The sequence below is a fragment of the Ichthyophthirius multifiliis genome (genome assembly GCF_000220395.1).
Source record: "Ichthyophthirius multifiliis unplaced genomic scaffold scaff_1120509251298, whole genome shotgun sequence".
Classification (NCBI taxonomy): domain Eukaryota; phylum Ciliophora; class Oligohymenophorea; order Hymenostomatida; genus Ichthyophthirius; species Ichthyophthirius multifiliis.
In genome coordinates, this window is record NW_004086010.1 from 1 (window position 1) to 18,176 (window position 18,176).

Sequence of the window (18,176 nt, forward strand, 5' to 3'; positions counted from 1 at the left end):
TTTATATATACAATTATATATATATATATATATATATATATATATATATATATATATATCTATCTATGTATATAATAATATTAATTTTTATCAATATAATATTTATAATTAATAAATTCATTATATAAATATTAATAAATAATAAATTAAAATATAATAAATAGAGTATTTTAAATAAAAAAAAATATTTCATTTTATAAATATTTTATAGTATTCTTTTTAGAATATCAAAATTTATATAGTTTTATATTTCTCTTATTGTAAAATCTATATTTATTAATAATACACTAATTTAAAAACCGGATATATATATAAAATACCTTTTATTTTACATACAATTAAATATTTAAATTTAAGTTAATATATCATAATTAACTAGATATTTAATTTTATAGCTTTTTCATTTTATTTTAATTTTATATTATTTAACTTTCTAAATTATTATTTTTTATTTATAATATATTTGTATTTTGTTTTTAAATTAAGTTCCTTTAATTTTATAAAAATATCAGTATAATTTTATAAGTATAATATAATTAAATGTTTAAATTATTTAAAAATATTATATTACATTAAAATATCTATTTATTTACTGAGATCTGTGTTTATTTCGTTTTTTAATTATAAATTTTGTTAAGTTTCTTTCATATTTTTTATAGTTTTCCTTTTTTTTAAAAAAATTTATTATTTTTTCTATTTTTCTATTTTTATATAATTATTATAATAATTCAAATGAAATTTATTATTTATTTTTTTATAATAAATCAAAATATTTACGCTAATAATTAATATAATTATTATAATTTTAAAAATTAAATAAAAAGTAAAATAATAAAAACGATAATAATTTTCTATTTATATTATGTAAAAAAATACATATAAATTTATATCTATTAATAATAAAATAATAATATAACGAAAAATAAATATATAAAATAAATATGATAAAATACTATTGGAATTTATAAAAATAATAAAAAAAAATTATAATAAACTAAGTAATTTTATAATATATAATAAGATATATTATTTAATAATATATGTTTTTAAATTATTAAAAATAATTATATATTAATATAAAAAATAAAATATTGAGAAATAAATAATATATATAAGATATACAAAAATAAAAATTTTATTTATAATTAATAATAATAAAATAAAAATATAAGAAAGCAAAAAATAAAAAGATAAAAATATTACTATGAAAATAATATATAAAATAAAAATTATATTTAAAAAATTTAATTATAAAATATAAATATAAATTATTTATTTAACTTTCTTTTAATATTAATCGATTTCATATATTAAAAAATTATAAAAATAAAATATATTTAAAAAAAAAATACCAGAATATTTTAGAAATTTCATCTTTATTTAAAACAAAAAAAGAATAAAATGTCAACTTAATGTCATACCCCTAATTAGCCATTAATAGATTCTTCCTATTAAAATTTTACTTAAAACCCTAATTTACAAAAAGAAGACACTTAATAGTCTGATTCTTAAATAAATCTAGTATAAACAACAGAAGAAAGTTTATAAATAGAAAAAAATTAAAATAAGCAAATGAAGATAAAAATCAAGCCAAAAATTTAGTCTAAAATAAAGATTATTAAAAGCAATTTAAGTTTATAAAAATATTCTTGACTTTATATCTTCCTAAAACCTTTCAAATACCAATATAAATACCTAAATATTACAAGAATATAATACTTTAAAAGTTTAGCTCTTAAATAATATATCTTTATGTTATTTTAACTTAAAAAATATTAAGAATCTTTAAATTTTGCCCAAAAAGTTACTTCTTTCGACTCTTAAAATGCAAAATCAGCCTACCGAAGGGCTATGGCTTACAAAATGTTGCAAAAATATGAAAAAGCTTATGAAGAAATACGCGATGCACGTCTAATGTGTGCTATTTAATAAACATCAGATGAAAATATAAGCCAAGAATATAAAAAAATAAAAGTCCTAATGCAAGAATAAAAGCTATACAATAGCAATCTGATAAAATCTCAAAAAATATAAACTATATAAAAGCTAACAAAGAAAAAAAATGCTTTAACATAAATCTAATTTGCAATAGCATCCGGATTTACCTCTTATATCACTTCTAAATAATTATTAAATGTTGGAGTTTTCTCGCCTTTAGGTATTTTCTCAAGTTCTATATTAAATTTTAGTCTTTATTTATTTATAAATAATAAAAATACTAAAGAAAAAGCAATATATGGAAGTTTAATTATAGTTTTATTAGTTACATTTTATAAAATTAGAACTTAGCATTATTTATGAAAATTGTATTATTCGTATAATATATATATATATAATATAATATAAAATTAAATATATATATTTATAAAGAATATTTATAAAATATTATTTTTCTATCCTATATTTATTAGTTTTTATTATAAAAATAAAATAAAAATGATAATGTAATAATATTAAATCTTCAGTTTAATTTATTAAAAATATCAATAGAAATATTTTTTGGTTGTTTATATTTGTTTTAAAAAATAAAAAAAATATATAAATAAAAATAATATATATATATATATTTATAAATATATATATTTATGTGTAAATATTTCAATCATATATGATTATTACTTTTTTATAAAATTTAAATAAAAAAAATTAATATAATATGAATATAATATTAAAATTTTTATATATTTTTTTTTTATAATTTTATATTTATATATTAAATATTTTTTTTAATAATATTTATTTTTATGATTGTCTCATTATTTGTATATTTATATTATATATATTTACTTTTTTATATAAAAAATATTTCTTTTTTTTTTATCAATATTAAAAAATGATTATTACAAAACACAATTTTTTTTATGTTTGTTAAATTAATGAATTATGTCAAATAACTTCACTGTAAAATAAAAATACTTTAATTATTGATTTACATAACAATTAAACTGATTTTGAAGATCTCTAAGAAAATTAATAGTTTTTTATAAATTCAAGCAAAATCGACTTTCCTATAAATTAGTTTTATTTATATTTAAATAAACAAAATTCTTAATTTTTAAAACCAATATTTTAAAAAATATAATTATCATTAAATAATTGTAAATATATGAATATTTTAATTAAAGAAAATGGTTTAATAGAAGGGTAATTTTTAAAAAATGTTTTTTAATAATTATAAAGATTAGAATATTTATGTCTAAATTTAAACTTTAACGAAATATTAAATATAGAAGAAATATTTGAAGGTTTAATATAATAAAAAATAAAGCAAATTCATTTGAATTTATAAGGAATAAACATTGAAAATAAATACTTCAAACTAGACTAAATCAATATAAATTATTTAATCGAATTCAAAATTAATCTAAAATAAAATAATATAAGTGTGGAGGGTTGTAAATTATTATTTTAAGCAGTTTCTAAGATGATTTTTTTATTTACTTGCAAAATAGATTTAAGTCTTAATCCAATTAAAAATTAGGGATTTTTAATGATAATGAAAAGTTTAGAGAAGTTTATATAATTATAAAAACTTAAATTAATTCTTAATGGTTGTCAGTTGGATAATGAAAATGAATTTTTAAGGTTTGATACCTGTTTTTTAGGAATAGCTTAGACTTTGGAAATTCTTGTGTTAGATTTAAGTTCTAATAGGTTGTCAGATAAACAAACTAAATATATATTAAAAGAAATATAACTTTGTAAAAAAATTACTGATTTAGATATATCTTTTAAGTATTTGGATTTTATAATTATTATTTTACATATGTTTTATTTTAATAAGAAATAATTTGGTTTAAGAAGATGTTGGAAAATAATTAAAAAAAGTTTTTTAAAATTTAAATAATATTATTAGTTTAAGGATAAATTTAAATAGTTTTCATTTTAGTAATTAAGAGTATTTTATTTTTTAAATAAAATTAAATATATATTTATAATATTTATATTTTAGATAAACAGAAAATTGCTTAGGATATAATGGAACTTAAGAAATAAAAAAGGATTATAATATTTGAAAGAATTAAAAATATTAGATTTAAGATTAAAAGGTAATCATATAATCAACCAAGGAGTAATTGATATTGGAGGTTGTTTAGAAAAAAATAAATAATTTGAAAAAATATCTTTAAATTTAGCGTATTATAATAAAATGATATAAATAATAATATAATTATAATATAAATATAAATATAAATATAAATATAAATATAAATATAAATATAAATATCTTTTATATAACATTAATATTATATATTTTATATTTTATTTTAATATTCTTAGTGGAAATAATATTTAAGAATATGCATTTATTCAATTAGGATTAAATTTAGAAAATTAAACAAATTTAAGATATCTTCATTTGGACCTTAGGTAATAATTTTTTGTAATTTATATTACTATATATATTTTTTATATATAGTTGGAATCGCTTAGAAGATTAAAGCTGTTTTTCATAATTATCAAATACTCTTAAAAAATTAATACAATTAGAATCTTTTAATTTTAAAATAAAGTATTTTTAATTTTTTTTTTTTTATATATATATAAAAAATAGTTTTAAAAACAAAATTTTTTCACAATAAATATAATAATTAATTCCAGGATTAAAAAGTTTGATATATTTAAAACATTTAAGTTTGAATTTGATGTGGTCTAAATTTTAAATTAAAGGAATTTAATTGCTTGCTTTTGCTATTTCTGATTTAACTTAATTAATTACATTAAATTTAAATTTAGGGTTTCTTTATTAAAAATAAAAAAAATATAATTTAATATTAAAAATATAATAAATAGAGGATGCCGAATATGTAACAAAGGTATTTATGTATTAAGATTAGCTTTAGAAAAATTAATTAATTTAAGAAAACTAACATTGAATTTATAGTTATATAATATTTTGATTTTTTTAAAATTTATTTAATAAAATTAAAAAAAAAAGTAATAATAACTTAAATGATTCTGGTGCTCATGAAATTTGCTTAGCCTTGATTAAAATGCCTAAATTATAAATGCTAGATATGGAATTAAAGTAAAAATAATAATAATATATAAAATTTAAAATGATTATTTATAAATAAACAAACAAACAAAAAATAGCTGGAACAATATAGGAGATATTGGCGCATAAGAATTAGTATATGTTATAGAATAAAAAGGTTTGAAAAATTTTTGCGAATTAAAAATATCTTTGACAAATTCTTAAGTATCAGAATAAAATGAAATTGAGTGCAAAAAATATTTCGATAAGTAATAAGAAGATAATATAATTGCTTTTAATATTGATAAAATGCATGAAATAAAAGAAAAATATGTTTGCTGTTCTGGATAATTTTTTACACTAAGAAAAATTCATAAAAAAGAGCCATTTATATTTGAACCTATAATATTTTATGGAATAAATGATCCTAATTTTATTATGTATTCTGTCAATAAAATATCGAAAGTTATGAATTAAAATAACTTTGTTTTGAGCAATATTTTTGATAAAAATATAATTGAAAAAATAAAAAAAAATACTTATTAAATACATGAGGTTAATTGTGATTTTTAATATGCAAAATAAAATTTAGAAGTTAAATTATTTAATGAAAATTAAGCTTTGTTTTAATAAAATCAATAACTTAAAATAAAAAAAGAGATATTACTTGAATAAATACGAAACAAAGAATAATAAACTCAATAAGCATAAGAATAAAAAAAAATAACTTATGAATAAGTTATTTATATTTTATTATTATTAAATTTTATATTTATTTTTTAAAATAATATATTATTAATATAGATAGAGAAATTAAACTAAGAAATATTAAACATTAAATTAAATAATTGATAAATAAAAATATTTAAAATAAAATAATTAATAGAATTGTGGTAATATACATATTATATAAAATTATTCGAAAATATTTTTATATTTTAAATAAATAGTGTTTTAAATTATATTAAAAATAAAAATTAACCATATATAAAAAATAAAAAAAACCATACAATAAAAATAATTTTATTAATTCTTTAAATTTTTTTTTTTTATTATTAATTTTCAATTAAATAATTATTTATATGTAATTTGATTTAAATCTAAACATAGATGAAGCTTATTTTATCTAAATGAGAAAAAAAGATTTAAATTAATATAAGAATTTGTGTAAATATTATGCTAAAATGTTAGATGTCACAAAAGAGTTAGAAACAGTTTTAATTTTATATAAATAGAAAAATCAAAAAAAAAAATCAAAAAAAAAAATAACTAAAGCTTGCTTATTTAATTATTAAAAAATATTTTATTGAAAGAAATGAAGAAGAAATATGTGTATTATAAAAATGGACATAATAATTTAAATTTTTTCAAGATTTAAATTAAAAAAAAAGTAATTAAGCTCTTAAATTACATGAAAAATGTTGTTCTCGATTAAAATTTGAAACTTTAGAAGCCGGAAGTCAAGTTTTTATGGTAGGTAAAAATAAATATTATTAATTTCTTTGTTTTATTAAAATAAAATAGGAGATTAATCAGATAAATTTTATATAGTTATTAAAGGTTCCGTGAATGTTTTGATTCCAAAAAGCTAAGAACAATTAAAAAAGGAAATATAAACTTATTAAGAGGAGTGTAAAAAAAATGTAATTTAAAAATAGTATTAGCCTCATTTAAGAATAGAAAAATTTACTGAAAAGTAGAAGCTTATAAAAGTACTCAAAGAATAATATTCGAAATTATAATAATGTACAAATGAAAAGTTAATGAAACTTTTAAAACAAAGGACATCAAATGAACTTTAAAATAATGTATAATTAATTTTTAGAAATAATAATATATATATACAAAAAAAGGATTTAAAATAAATTAGGGAAAATAATTTTGCTATTAGTAATCCTTAAGAAAATGGTAACATAAAAAAATATTATAATTTATTTAATAAAATAAAAAAAAGATAACTAAGTTTCTTAAGCTTTTTAAGAAAATAATATGGATAATAATCAAATTGATAAATAAAATCAAAACACAAATTTAAATAATACTTTTCAATATAACTTTTAAAATTTAACTTTATAATAATAAGATTTAATAAATTTTTAATAAGATTGTCCTGATGAAGAAAATGATCTTATATATAAATAAATGGGTAATATAAAATTATCAGCAATTAAAGATATTCAAAAGTAATAGAAAAAAAAAAAAATACAAAAAAAAAAAAAAAAAAGATTCTTTATTGATGGAGTAGCAAAACATAAATACTTCATGACTATACGAAAAGGGGAAATGTTTGGAGAATTAGGTTTGATAATGAAAAAAAATAGAGCTGCTACAATAATAACGAAAGAAGATACAGAATTTGCTGTTTTAGATTCTGGAGATTTTAATCGCATTTTACAATAAGCGGAATTAAGAAAGTTTAATGAATATATACAGTTTTTTTCTGATACTATAATGTAAAATTGTAGTAGAGAAGTTGTTGTTAAATATTCATATTTTTTTAAAAAAGTAAAATATGAAAAAGGCTAATTTATTTATTAATAAAATGATAAGTCTAATTATGTATATCTTATTAAAAAAGGAATTGTTTAAGTATTTTTTAATTTTAAAATAATAAATAAAAAATAAATAATAGTTAAAAAGAAACATAAAAATTGAAGAAAAAAATAAAGAAGAAATATGCTTTTTACAAAGATAAAAATAAAAGTATTTATAAGCCCCAATAATAGAATATTTAAAAGGATAATAATTTGGAGAAATCGAAGTTATAAATGATACTAATAGAAATAATGACGCTATCTGTATTTCTAATAAATGTACTTTATTTTAAATGAGTAATAGTGTAAAATAATATATTTATTTTTTATAATTAAAAAAAAAATAAAAAAGAACTTTTTAAAATTTCTAAGAGAAAATTAATTTCTGGAAATTATTTTTAAAAAATAAATTTAATTAAAATAAAATAACCAGTAAAATAATATAAAATCATATATGAAAAACATTCAATAATAAGACATAAATAATTAATAATATATTTAAAAAAGTAATATTTTATAAATATAATAAATCGCTCAAGAAAAAATAGCATCGAATCGTCATAAATAATAGTCTTTATAAATAGGATAAGATTTATAAAAAGTATAATATTTAAAAGAATTTACATCTAGTTAAAGTTAAGTCTTATAAATGAATTAAAAATAAAATGATTTATCAAATGTTTAGTAGTAAAATTCCTTTAAATAAAGTTAGTTATATGAAAATTTATTTCAATGTTTTTAAATTAAAAAACCAGATAAAGTAACTTCTCCAGACTACACAAAAATAAAATTAAGATAGGTAAATAAATATTTATATATATATTATTATTAATATATATTAAAATAAATTTCTAGATTATTCATGTATAAGGAGATATTAAAAATACATTAAATTATGAATTAATGTAAATAAAGAGTTAAATAAAAAATCAATAATAAAGTAGTCCAGTCAAAAATTAAGATTAATTAAGCTAGTCTTTTAGATAAAACAAAAGAATAAGCTAGATTTCGATTAATAATAAATCTATTGATGAATCTGATAGTTTATAAAATTAGTTTATTATGAAATGTAAAGCCAATAATATACGCTATGAAAAAAAAAATTCAGTTGATGATTCCCCTTAGTCTACTTTTTCAAAAGAATAAAATATATCTAATAGTCATATAAAACATAAATAATTAGATATTAATAAGAAAGTATAAAATATTAAAAACTAACTAAATAAATTTAATAAATATTAAAAGTTTAATTAATATAAAATAAAAAAATAACAAAAAACATCAATAATTTCTTTAATAAATTTTTCAGATAACCCTTTTTTAAATGGACATATGTAAAATAATGAGGAAATAAATAATTTTTCCTAAAGATTTTTTAACTAAACTTCTTAATAATTAGATTAAATCATTGAAACTTATCATAATAATAATATCTAAACTTAAAACAATTTTCAGTCAAATCAAAAAATATAAACTTAAATTAATAGTAATTATTAAACTAATTGTAACTTCTATAAACCAGATTTAAAATTTTCTAAATAAAATATTAAGTCTTAATTATATGTTAGTAAGCATAGCTTATTTAGATAGTAACCTAAAAATTTGTTTCTTTTTGATAGATATTATTAATAATCTAAAAATAAATAAAAATAAGTAAATTAAAATAATAATTAGTAATTACATATTTTTAATAATAATAATGTTATTGAAGATAATAATTATAGAATACATTTAAATAAATGAAATATTATTAATTAAAAAAAAAACAATAATTTATATTTTTTAGAATGTTTCTCCATTAAAAAAAGCTATATTTGATTAATATTAATATTAATTTATTTTTTATTTATTTTATTATTATATTATAAATAACTTTATAATTTTAATAAATATATTTACTTTATACTTGTTATTGTTCTTATAAGATTATTTATTGAAAATAATATAAAATTGATTATTAAAAAAAAAAAACTAAATAAAACATATATTTATTAAATAAATTATTATTAAACATATTATATATTTTTTATATAAATTTAATATTTTAATTATAATTTATTTTTATTTTTTCTTAAAATTAAACTTTTTTTCAATAATAATATAAAAAAAATTGATTATATGAAAAAATTTATAATAAAATAAAAATATTTATAATAATATAATAACATATTATTAAATTTTATTTCTTATAATTTTTATTTTCATATTTTAATTAAATAAATAATATAAATAAAATAAAAAAATGTCAGTTATTGTTCAAAACGGAAATTAAATATGTAATTCCCAACTAAATCATTCGCCATCTAAAATGATGTATTCTTTTCCAAAAGAATAGCGTTTTAAGGAAAATAAATAAACCTCGTATATAATTTATTTTAAATAATATTCTAAAATATTAAACTCATATATTTATTAATTAGGTCTACATAGGCATTTTACGACTTGCCTTCTTTAAAAATGTACAGAGCTTCAGGAATAGGTTATGGAGGCAAATGTACAATTTTTTGTTTTTTTTTTTGAAAAATAAAAATAAATAATAAAATTAATAAAAAAAGATGATTTTACAAAATAAACTACTAAGACTCCTGCTCCAAATGCTTACGAACAAAAATATAATACAATAATTGGAGATAAAAAAGGATGGTCATTTGGTTTAAGCAGAGAAGTAAAAAAATAAAAATATATTACAAATAAATACAAAAACTTTAATAATTAAAATAATTATTTTTAAAATAAAATAATTTTTCGAAAAAACTATTTATGATATTTTATTTTTAAAAAAAACAGTAAATGACTATATGTTCAGGACCTCTTGGAGTTTCTATGGCTAGTAAAGGACCTGGTCCAGGTATATTTCTAAAAATTTTTTTAAAAAAAGTTTAAATAAAAAAAATATTTTTAATATATATTATTATAGGAACATACAAATCAGTTAGTGGACTAAGCAGTTAAGCATTTACTTTAAGAATGAAAACATAATCACCTGATCAGAAAAATACTTATTTAAAAACACCTGGCCCAGGGGTATATTATTATTATTTTATCATCTTAAATATGATATTATTATTTAATATAAAGGCATATTCATATTTACCTGCAATAACTGAAAATGGAAAATATTTCGTTTCAAAATTCAAAAAGTAGCATTTTTTATTTTTAATTATATAAAAAATTTACTAATATTATTAATAATCTTACAATAAATAAAACTAAACATATATTTTTTTTAAGTTCTGGTACTTGCACATTTAATCCAAAAGGTTAAAGATTCGCAAATAATATTAAAGATTTAAATCCTGGCCCTGGGTATATTTAAAAAAAACTAAAAAAATAAAAAAATATTTAGAGCTTATCCATCAATTGCAGGAATTACTATTAATGGATAGTATTTCGTATCTAAATATAAGTCTAGTGGATGTAGAACATTTACTCATGGTGCAAGAAAACCTGAATAAGTTGGAATGCACAAAGGACCTGGACCAGGTTTTTTTGTTTTATTATTTTTTGGATTATTTAAATTTTTATAAATAAAAGGATCTTATAGATTACCAAGCGAATTCGGATATTATGAAAAAGTTCCTAAATGAATATAAAAATTATTATAAATTATATATTAAATGCTTTACATTATAAAAATAATTATAATAAATTTTTAAAAGTTTATTTAATTATATATTAATATGATTATATAAAGTTAAAAATTAACATGTAAATAATAAAAAAATAATAAGATATAAATCATAATATAAAATATAAATATAATAAACTTTAATATTATATTATATATTTATTAATATATAAACATTATTAATATCAAATTTAACTTTTAAATAAAAGATTTTTTTATCTTTAGAACAGATCTTGATATTTTTTTAATTATTTAAAAGGTAATTCATTTTATTTTTCCTATTTATCTTTTAACCTTGAACTAATATTTTTTTTAACGATTCTATTTTAACTAAAGTAATTACTGCTACCTTTATTATTATAAATATCTAAAAGCGAATAATTATATTTATGTTTATTTCCTATATTTAAATTAGTTTACTCTAATTTATTTTTATCTTAAAAATTCTAAAACTAACTTTTAAACCCTAAAATATTTTAATAAATATGATTACTAGAATTAGAAAACTATTAGTTTTTATAAACTTTACTTTTAAGTTAATCAATTTACTAATCGAATATTGAATATTTGTTCTAATAAACTTTATCTTAATTAATTTTTTGTTTAATCTAATTATATTCTTTAATAAAAGACACAGAATCAGGTTCTGTCTTTAAATGTTTAGAAGTTTCAAATTTTAAATTATTTTAAGAAAAATCATTTATATTTCTCTAGCTTTGTGATTTTAAAAGATTCTTATGTAAATTTGTAAATTTCAAATCTTGATTTAATTATGTATTATTATATTCATTTTAATATTCTTATTAATCTATATATTTAAAATTGTTTAATATTGTTTTTATTTCTTATATTTTGTCCATTATTTAGAAAAGAAAGTCTGGATTTTATTCAGTTTGCTTTTTTTCTGGTCTATTTGTATTTTATTCCTAAAACTAAGAAAGCACACTCTAACATTAATTGTAAAATTTAAATAATTAAATATTAGGATTTAAACTTTAATAATCAATATTTGTTTAAAAATGTTGTTATAATTAAGAAAGACTGTTTATTTATTTAACTTATTCTAAGCTTTATTATTAAAATGTTTTTTAGTATTAATTTAGGAATAAATCTGATTTGTTTATAGTTTAGTTTTATAAATTATTAAAGGTTTTTAACAACATTTATATTTGGTTTATTATTTAAGATTTTAATTATACATAATTTTCATAATTTTGTTAAAATTAATTTTATTATTTTGTTTGATTTTTCTTTATATTTTCTAAATCTTAGTTTATTTAAATTTATATTTATTATAGCTTTTATATTAAAATAGGTAATTATTGATCAAATGATTATATTTCTTATTTCTAATTATTATTTTATTTAGTCTATTAAATACATTTAATGCAATAAAATTTATTAGTATTGAAATCGTAATAATTTAAAGTCTCATATGGATGACAATCGCAAAAAACATTAGTAGAATTTGAATAAAAGTTCTGAAAATTTATATTAGAAATTTAATTGTTATTATATATCGAGATGTTTGAAATCGGATGTTCAATATTTGGTTAAATTTATTCTTTTGAAAAATAACCGTTTTACTAGAAATTCTATTAATAGTTTTGTTCTATATTAGGAAATATGTAAAAATCATTTTATTATTAAGATAAAATATTTTGTTTTTATTTTGATTATTAATTATATTGATTGTTAGATTATTTTGGTATGTTATTTTTTTATTATTTTTATAAATTTTATTTGTTTAAATCGAAATTGTTTTATTCATCTTAATCCTTATTATTTATTAAATGATTATTTGTTAAAGGTAAGTATTATTAATCAATATTATTATATTTTTAATGGTTTAAAGTTTGCTCCTTTTTAAAAAATGAATTATTATCTTAAATCTATTCATTTTTATTTTAATATTTTATGTCTATTAAAATTTTATTTTTGCTTAAATCTTTAGAATTTTAAAGTTATAAATTTGGTTCATCGAAAATATTTTATTATTTAATTTTATTAATTTATTAATTAAAATCATTTTTATTATTATTTTTGATTTATTAAATATCATTTTAGATTAATTACTGTATATTATTATTATTGTCTTATAATTATTTCTATGTATTTTTTTGCAAGAGATGATTACTATTATTATTATTATTTTATATTATTATTATTATTATTAATATTATTATTATTAATATTAATATTATTTTCTATATTTTATTTATTTATAACAATACTATTTTATTTTTATATTTCATTACTAGATTAATTAAAATCATCATAATTAATTTCTTTTTTATAAGATAAGTCTTATTCTACAATATTTTCTTCATCGTATATTTCTTGTACATCTTCTAAATTTTTTTTATCTTAATTTCCCTAATCTTATTAATTATTTATTAAATATTAATTAAACTAATATAATTCGTTCATTTATTAATTTTAATTCATAATTTCTTATTCTTCTTATTCTTAATGCATATTTAATATTGAATCTTTTATTGCTTCAACTGAATCAGAATCTAACTCTGTAATACATTAACAATGTAAACATTCAACATTTATTGTTATTTATCCTTAAAAATTCTCATCTTAATACATCTAAAGTATTTATTCATTAAAATATTCTTTATGAATAAACCATGATGCCATACATTCTAAACAAAAACTATGACTACAATTTAATTCTATATAATTTACAGGAAGTACTTAACATTTATTACATTTTACCATATTTTATTGCTAAGAATTATTTAATTCATCTTCTTTTTCATCATTCATTTCATTTTATTATTAGCTATTATTATCTTCTTGTTAGAAATAATTTTTCATTTATTTATTTTTGCTTTTTTTTTATGAAACTATATTATAAATTTGAATTTTTTTTAATTTTTTCTTTTATCTTATAAATATAAAATAAGTAATTTTTATATTGAAAAGAAATAAAATCTTAATAATATAATAATTTATAAAAAAAAAAATATTTAAAAAAAAAAAAAGTAAAAAATTGTTATAAAAAAAAAATAGAAAATAGATATATAATATTAAAAAAAATATCAAATTTTTCATTAATCGTTTTTTTATTTTTTTTAAGGAAGAGCAGTAACAACTTCATCTTCAATACCGCATTCATTGCTTCCTCTTAAAATTTTAAAAGTACCTTAATCACCCCATGTTTCATTCCAAGAATTTACAATTAACCAGTAAGGAGTATCGTTTTCGACTCCCCAACCAATCATTTTAACTGCATGTCCTCCTAATTATTCTCCAGTAACATGTTAATAGACACCTGACTTATAAGTAACGAAATCTTCATATACAGTAAAAGCGACTTCAACAGGTCCATTATTCATAATTTCTGTCATAATAGCCTTAGGATCAGACGATACACTGTATGATTTTTAACCTTTATAAAGATCTTCATTATAAGGTCTTTTAACTTTAGAATCATCATCACATTTTTTTTTACATTCAGGAGTAGGAACTTCACCTTTGCAAGGAGGATATTTAGTAGAAGCTACATGATGAGCACAAGGGGGGAAAGAATAAGCCTAACAAAAGTTGTTATCTCCAAAAAGATCACCAGTAACAAGTCCTGTTTTAACGAAATATTGCATTGCAGCTTCTGGGTATCCTCCATTACAGCCATCACCGCATGAACTGCAACAAGATACGAGATTTTCGGTAGAAAGTCTTACATCTTCACCTGTATGAATACATATTCTATCAGATAAAGATTCAGCAGCAGCAAAAGCCCAACATGAACCGCATGTTGATTAATCTCTAACTTCATTCAATGAAGGACATTTGGAACCCCATTATTTTCTAGAATCAAAATTTTTGGGTAAGTTTTCAACTACAGTGGATACTTTTTCTAAATTAATTCCTGATTTAGATTCTCTTAATACTCCCATATGAGCTTTAATTCCAGCTATGTCCATATTTTACCATCTTTAATTCTCACCAGCCTACCAGGTAGTCTTTAAGCTGTTTACTTTCTTAGCAATATTACCAAGTTTGTTTTGGTAAGCTTAATTAGGCTCGTCAAAGGTAAATTTAGAGTGTTTGGAATATACATAAACTCCAAAACCTATTAAGGAGGATAATACTAATGTTAAAATTAAGGCTGTTTTCATTTTTGTTTTATTTTATTTTTGATTTAAATATATTAATTATTAATTTTTATTTTTTTCTTTAAAAATACATAGAAAAAATTCTTTTATAAATTACATATTTATATAATTAATTTTAATTTTTATTATTTATCATGTGAATAAAATAAGTTAAAAATTTATTTGATTATATTTTTATTTTTTATTTTTTTATATTAATTTAATTAAATAAAATAAAATTTCAATCTTTTTTTTTATATTAAAAATGCATAACAAAATTGAATTTCGAATACATTATATTATTAGACTTTTATTTTATTAATTTGTATATTTTTGATTTTATTTTTATATTGTCAACAAAAAATTAAGTAAAGACTTTTGTCTATAATATTTTTTTTTAAAAAAAAATTAAAGTATTTCATTTTTAATTGTTTTTATATATTTTATAAAATGGTTAATTTAAAGAATATAAAAAAATTAAAATATAAAATTTTTATATTAATATATATATATATATATATATATATATATATATATTTATTTATATTTTTATTTTATTAATTATTATACTTTTTATATACATAATAAATTATATTTTGTAATTTTAATTTATAATTTATATATGATTTAATTGAATATTTTTTTTTTTTTAATATGTTATTAATATTAAATATTAAATTTAAAATTTTTTGAATTCTAATACTAGAAAATAATAAAAAATATTTTTATTTAGAAAAAAAAAATCAATAATAATTTTATATATTTAAAAGTTATTCGTTTGTAGCAATTTTTAAAAAATAATAAATATATAGATTTTAAAATACATCATGTGTCTTTATTTAATATTTAAATTTATTTTCAACAACAAATTTTATATTATTTTTTTCCAACTTTAGCTTTACAATTTGGACAATAATGAGTTCTATCTTTAAACTCATCCATACAACAAGGAATTAAAAAGCAGCAACAACCTACAAGACAAGTTTATACTCCAATTGAAGTTTTTACAAAGGTAGTTACTTTTTAATTACAACTTGGACATAAAATAATAACAGGGAACTTTTATTAATTTCCATTATTAGGTAAATAATTCTATAAATAAAAATTTATTCATTTTTTTTTTAACATTTTTTTTTTATAAATTACATCATTAATATTCTATATTTCTGGGAATACTTTTAATCCTTACTTTAAACCTGCATCTTGTTATCGAATTTATTAAGGAATATATTAAGTAGGGTATTAAGGAGGTTATTATTAATTAGATTATTAATATTACGATTATTATATTTAAGGGGGCAGAGGAATTGGATATTATTACATAATCGGTTGTTATTAAGCAAAATAAACTCCAGGATATTGCTATTAATTTTATATTTCTGGTTATTAGAATTATTATTGTTAATAATGTTAAGGTGATTAACCTTATTGAACGAATTATTATTATTGAGGATATTATTATTAAGCTTGAAATGTACCAGGTTATTATGTATAAAATACTGGTTATTAAGGCATTTAGGCAGGAACATATATAGGTTATTATATACCAGGAAATTATTATTATTATTATTGATACATTATTTTTTATTTTTTATTTTTTTCTATAATAATAATAATTATTATTTTTATAACTTTATTTTGATTGTTTTACTTTATTTATTACTGCATTATTTTACAGTAGTTATATAAAACATTTATTACTAAAAAATTACGGATTTAACTAATATTTTTTTATGTATTAATACTAATATAATATAATTTAGTTTATTTATTTATTTTTTTTAATATAGACATTTTTTATTTATCTAAAAATGAAATATTTCATAAATATCTTTATTTTTTTAAAAAAATTTATTAATCTATTTTATAGTTTTATTTGTTTTTTGCTTAAAAAAAACTCATTTATTTTATTTTTAGTTATTATTTTCATCTTCCTCACAACTTGTATCTTCTAAATATTATATTTTTTCATATTTTTATTAGAAATAGTTAAATTCTTATTCCTTATTTAAATAATAATTACAAAATTATTCATATTACTTTTATTCATTTTCGCTTTAAAATTCTGTATTTATTAAGCTTTTCTATGTTACTTTGTTTTTTAAAGTACTGAAATATTTTTAATTTAGACATATTTAATAAAAAGATTTCATTAATAATTATTTCAAAAAATTAAAAAAAATATATATTATTAAGTTCTATATTATAAATATATATAATTTTTATTTTTATTTATTATTTATCAAAAGTAATAAATTAATAATCAAATAATAATATTTATTTAAGAAAAGTTAGAAATTATATTTTAAAATTATATTATCATTCTATTTATGTAGTTTTATCATTATTAATAAGAATTTTTTTTTTTTAAATAAATATATTCATAAAACAAATATATAATAATTTTGTATCTATTGATAAAGAAATTTTAGTAAGTTTTAGAACTAATAAAAGAATCAACAAAACTAAATATATCTTCATTGCATAAATTAAACAAACAAACAAAAATCAAGTAGCATATAATATATAATAAACGGTGTGTAATAAAAGAATATTCTTAAAATATTATTTATTTATAATATTAATAATAAATAAAATAATTTAAATGTATAATTATTAATAAACATAAAAAAATATAAATAGTAAAACTTTATAAATAATATAAAAATTAAATAAGTCAAAAGTATTAAAAATAAATAATTTAGTATTTTTAAAATAATTACAATATATCTTGAAAAAAAAAAAAAAAATTATATAAAAATATAAATAAAATATTATCCAAAATTAAAATAAATATTAAAAATAAAGTATTAAATAAAAATTATTTAATAATAAAATATTTAAAATATATGTAAAAAATAAATAAATAAATATATAAATATATAATTATATTAATATATAAATATTCAATTATATAAATATATTTA

General features: G+C 15.7%; 3 protein-coding genes across 3 annotated transcripts, besides 29 other annotated features; 1 reads left to right on the forward strand and 2 right to left on the reverse strand. All coding sequences in view use genetic code 6, as the record gives it.

The window, feature by feature from the left end:
- Positions 1-2: 2 nt before the first annotated feature.
- Positions 3-74: a microsatellite.
- Positions 75-919: 845 nt separating this feature from the next.
- Positions 920-952: a microsatellite.
- A 1,571-nt stretch (positions 953-2,523) lies between these two features.
- Positions 2,524-2,558: a microsatellite.
- Positions 2,553-2,587: a microsatellite.
- An 86-nt stretch (positions 2,588-2,673) lies between these two features.
- Positions 2,674-2,715: a microsatellite.
- Positions 2,716-4,153: 1,438 nt separating this feature from the next.
- Positions 4,154-4,228: a microsatellite.
- A 1,710-nt stretch (positions 4,229-5,938) lies between these two features.
- Positions 5,939-5,999: a microsatellite.
- A 169-nt stretch (positions 6,000-6,168) lies between these two features.
- Positions 6,169-11,099, forward strand: IMG5_177780 (hypothetical protein; the record flags this gene model as incomplete). The annotated part of the gene is made up of 15 exons (XM_004027640.1): positions 6,169-6,192; positions 6,254-6,455; positions 7,062-7,124; positions 7,557-7,567; positions 7,611-7,791; positions 8,268-8,311; positions 8,368-8,417; positions 9,933-10,006; positions 10,068-10,177; positions 10,300-10,360; positions 10,430-10,536; positions 10,591-10,652; positions 10,744-10,818; positions 10,859-10,995; positions 11,047-11,099. Coding segments are annotated over 15 exons (1,254 nt in total), but the record flags the coding sequence as incomplete, so codon positions are not given.
- Positions 6,214-6,245: a microsatellite.
- Positions 7,164-7,197: a microsatellite.
- Positions 7,169-7,202: a microsatellite.
- Positions 8,086-8,125: a microsatellite.
- Positions 8,740-8,773: a microsatellite.
- Positions 9,634-9,674: a microsatellite.
- A 122-nt stretch (positions 11,100-11,221) lies between the features above and the next one.
- Positions 11,222-11,274: a microsatellite.
- Positions 11,239-11,276: a microsatellite.
- Positions 11,277-13,272: 1,996 nt separating this feature from the next.
- Positions 13,273-13,345: a microsatellite.
- A 756-nt stretch (positions 13,346-14,101) lies between these two features.
- Positions 14,102-14,136: a microsatellite.
- Positions 14,113-14,176: a microsatellite.
- On the reverse strand, positions 14,124-15,298 carry IMG5_177790 (hypothetical protein). Its single transcript, XM_004027641.1, has one exon. It carries the CDS (start codon positions 15,271-15,273, stop codon positions 14,203-14,205), a length of 1,071 nt encoding a protein of 356 aa, XP_004027690.1. The 5' UTR covers positions 15,274-15,298; the 3' UTR covers positions 14,124-14,202.
- Positions 15,267-15,299: a microsatellite.
- A 451-nt stretch (positions 15,300-15,750) lies between these two features.
- Positions 15,751-15,796: a microsatellite.
- A 311-nt stretch (positions 15,797-16,107) lies between these two features.
- IMG5_177800 (transmembrane protein i1, putative) lies at positions 16,108-16,827 on the reverse strand (the record flags this gene model as incomplete). Its single annotated transcript, XM_004027642.1, has 2 exons — positions 16,108-16,341; positions 16,396-16,827. The coding sequence occupies 2 exons, from the start codon at positions 16,825-16,827 to the stop codon at positions 16,108-16,110; spliced, it is 666 nt and encodes a 221-aa protein (XP_004027691.1).
- Positions 16,355-16,389: a microsatellite.
- Positions 16,675-16,713: a microsatellite.
- A 656-nt stretch (positions 16,828-17,483) lies between the features above and the next one.
- Positions 17,484-17,551: a microsatellite.
- A 272-nt stretch (positions 17,552-17,823) lies between these two features.
- Positions 17,824-17,923: a microsatellite.
- A 72-nt stretch (positions 17,924-17,995) lies between these two features.
- Positions 17,996-18,135: a microsatellite.
- Positions 18,036-18,114: a microsatellite.
- Positions 18,041-18,097: a microsatellite.
- Positions 18,108-18,173: a microsatellite.
- Positions 18,116-18,173: a microsatellite.
- Positions 18,174-18,176: the final 3 nt, after the last annotated feature.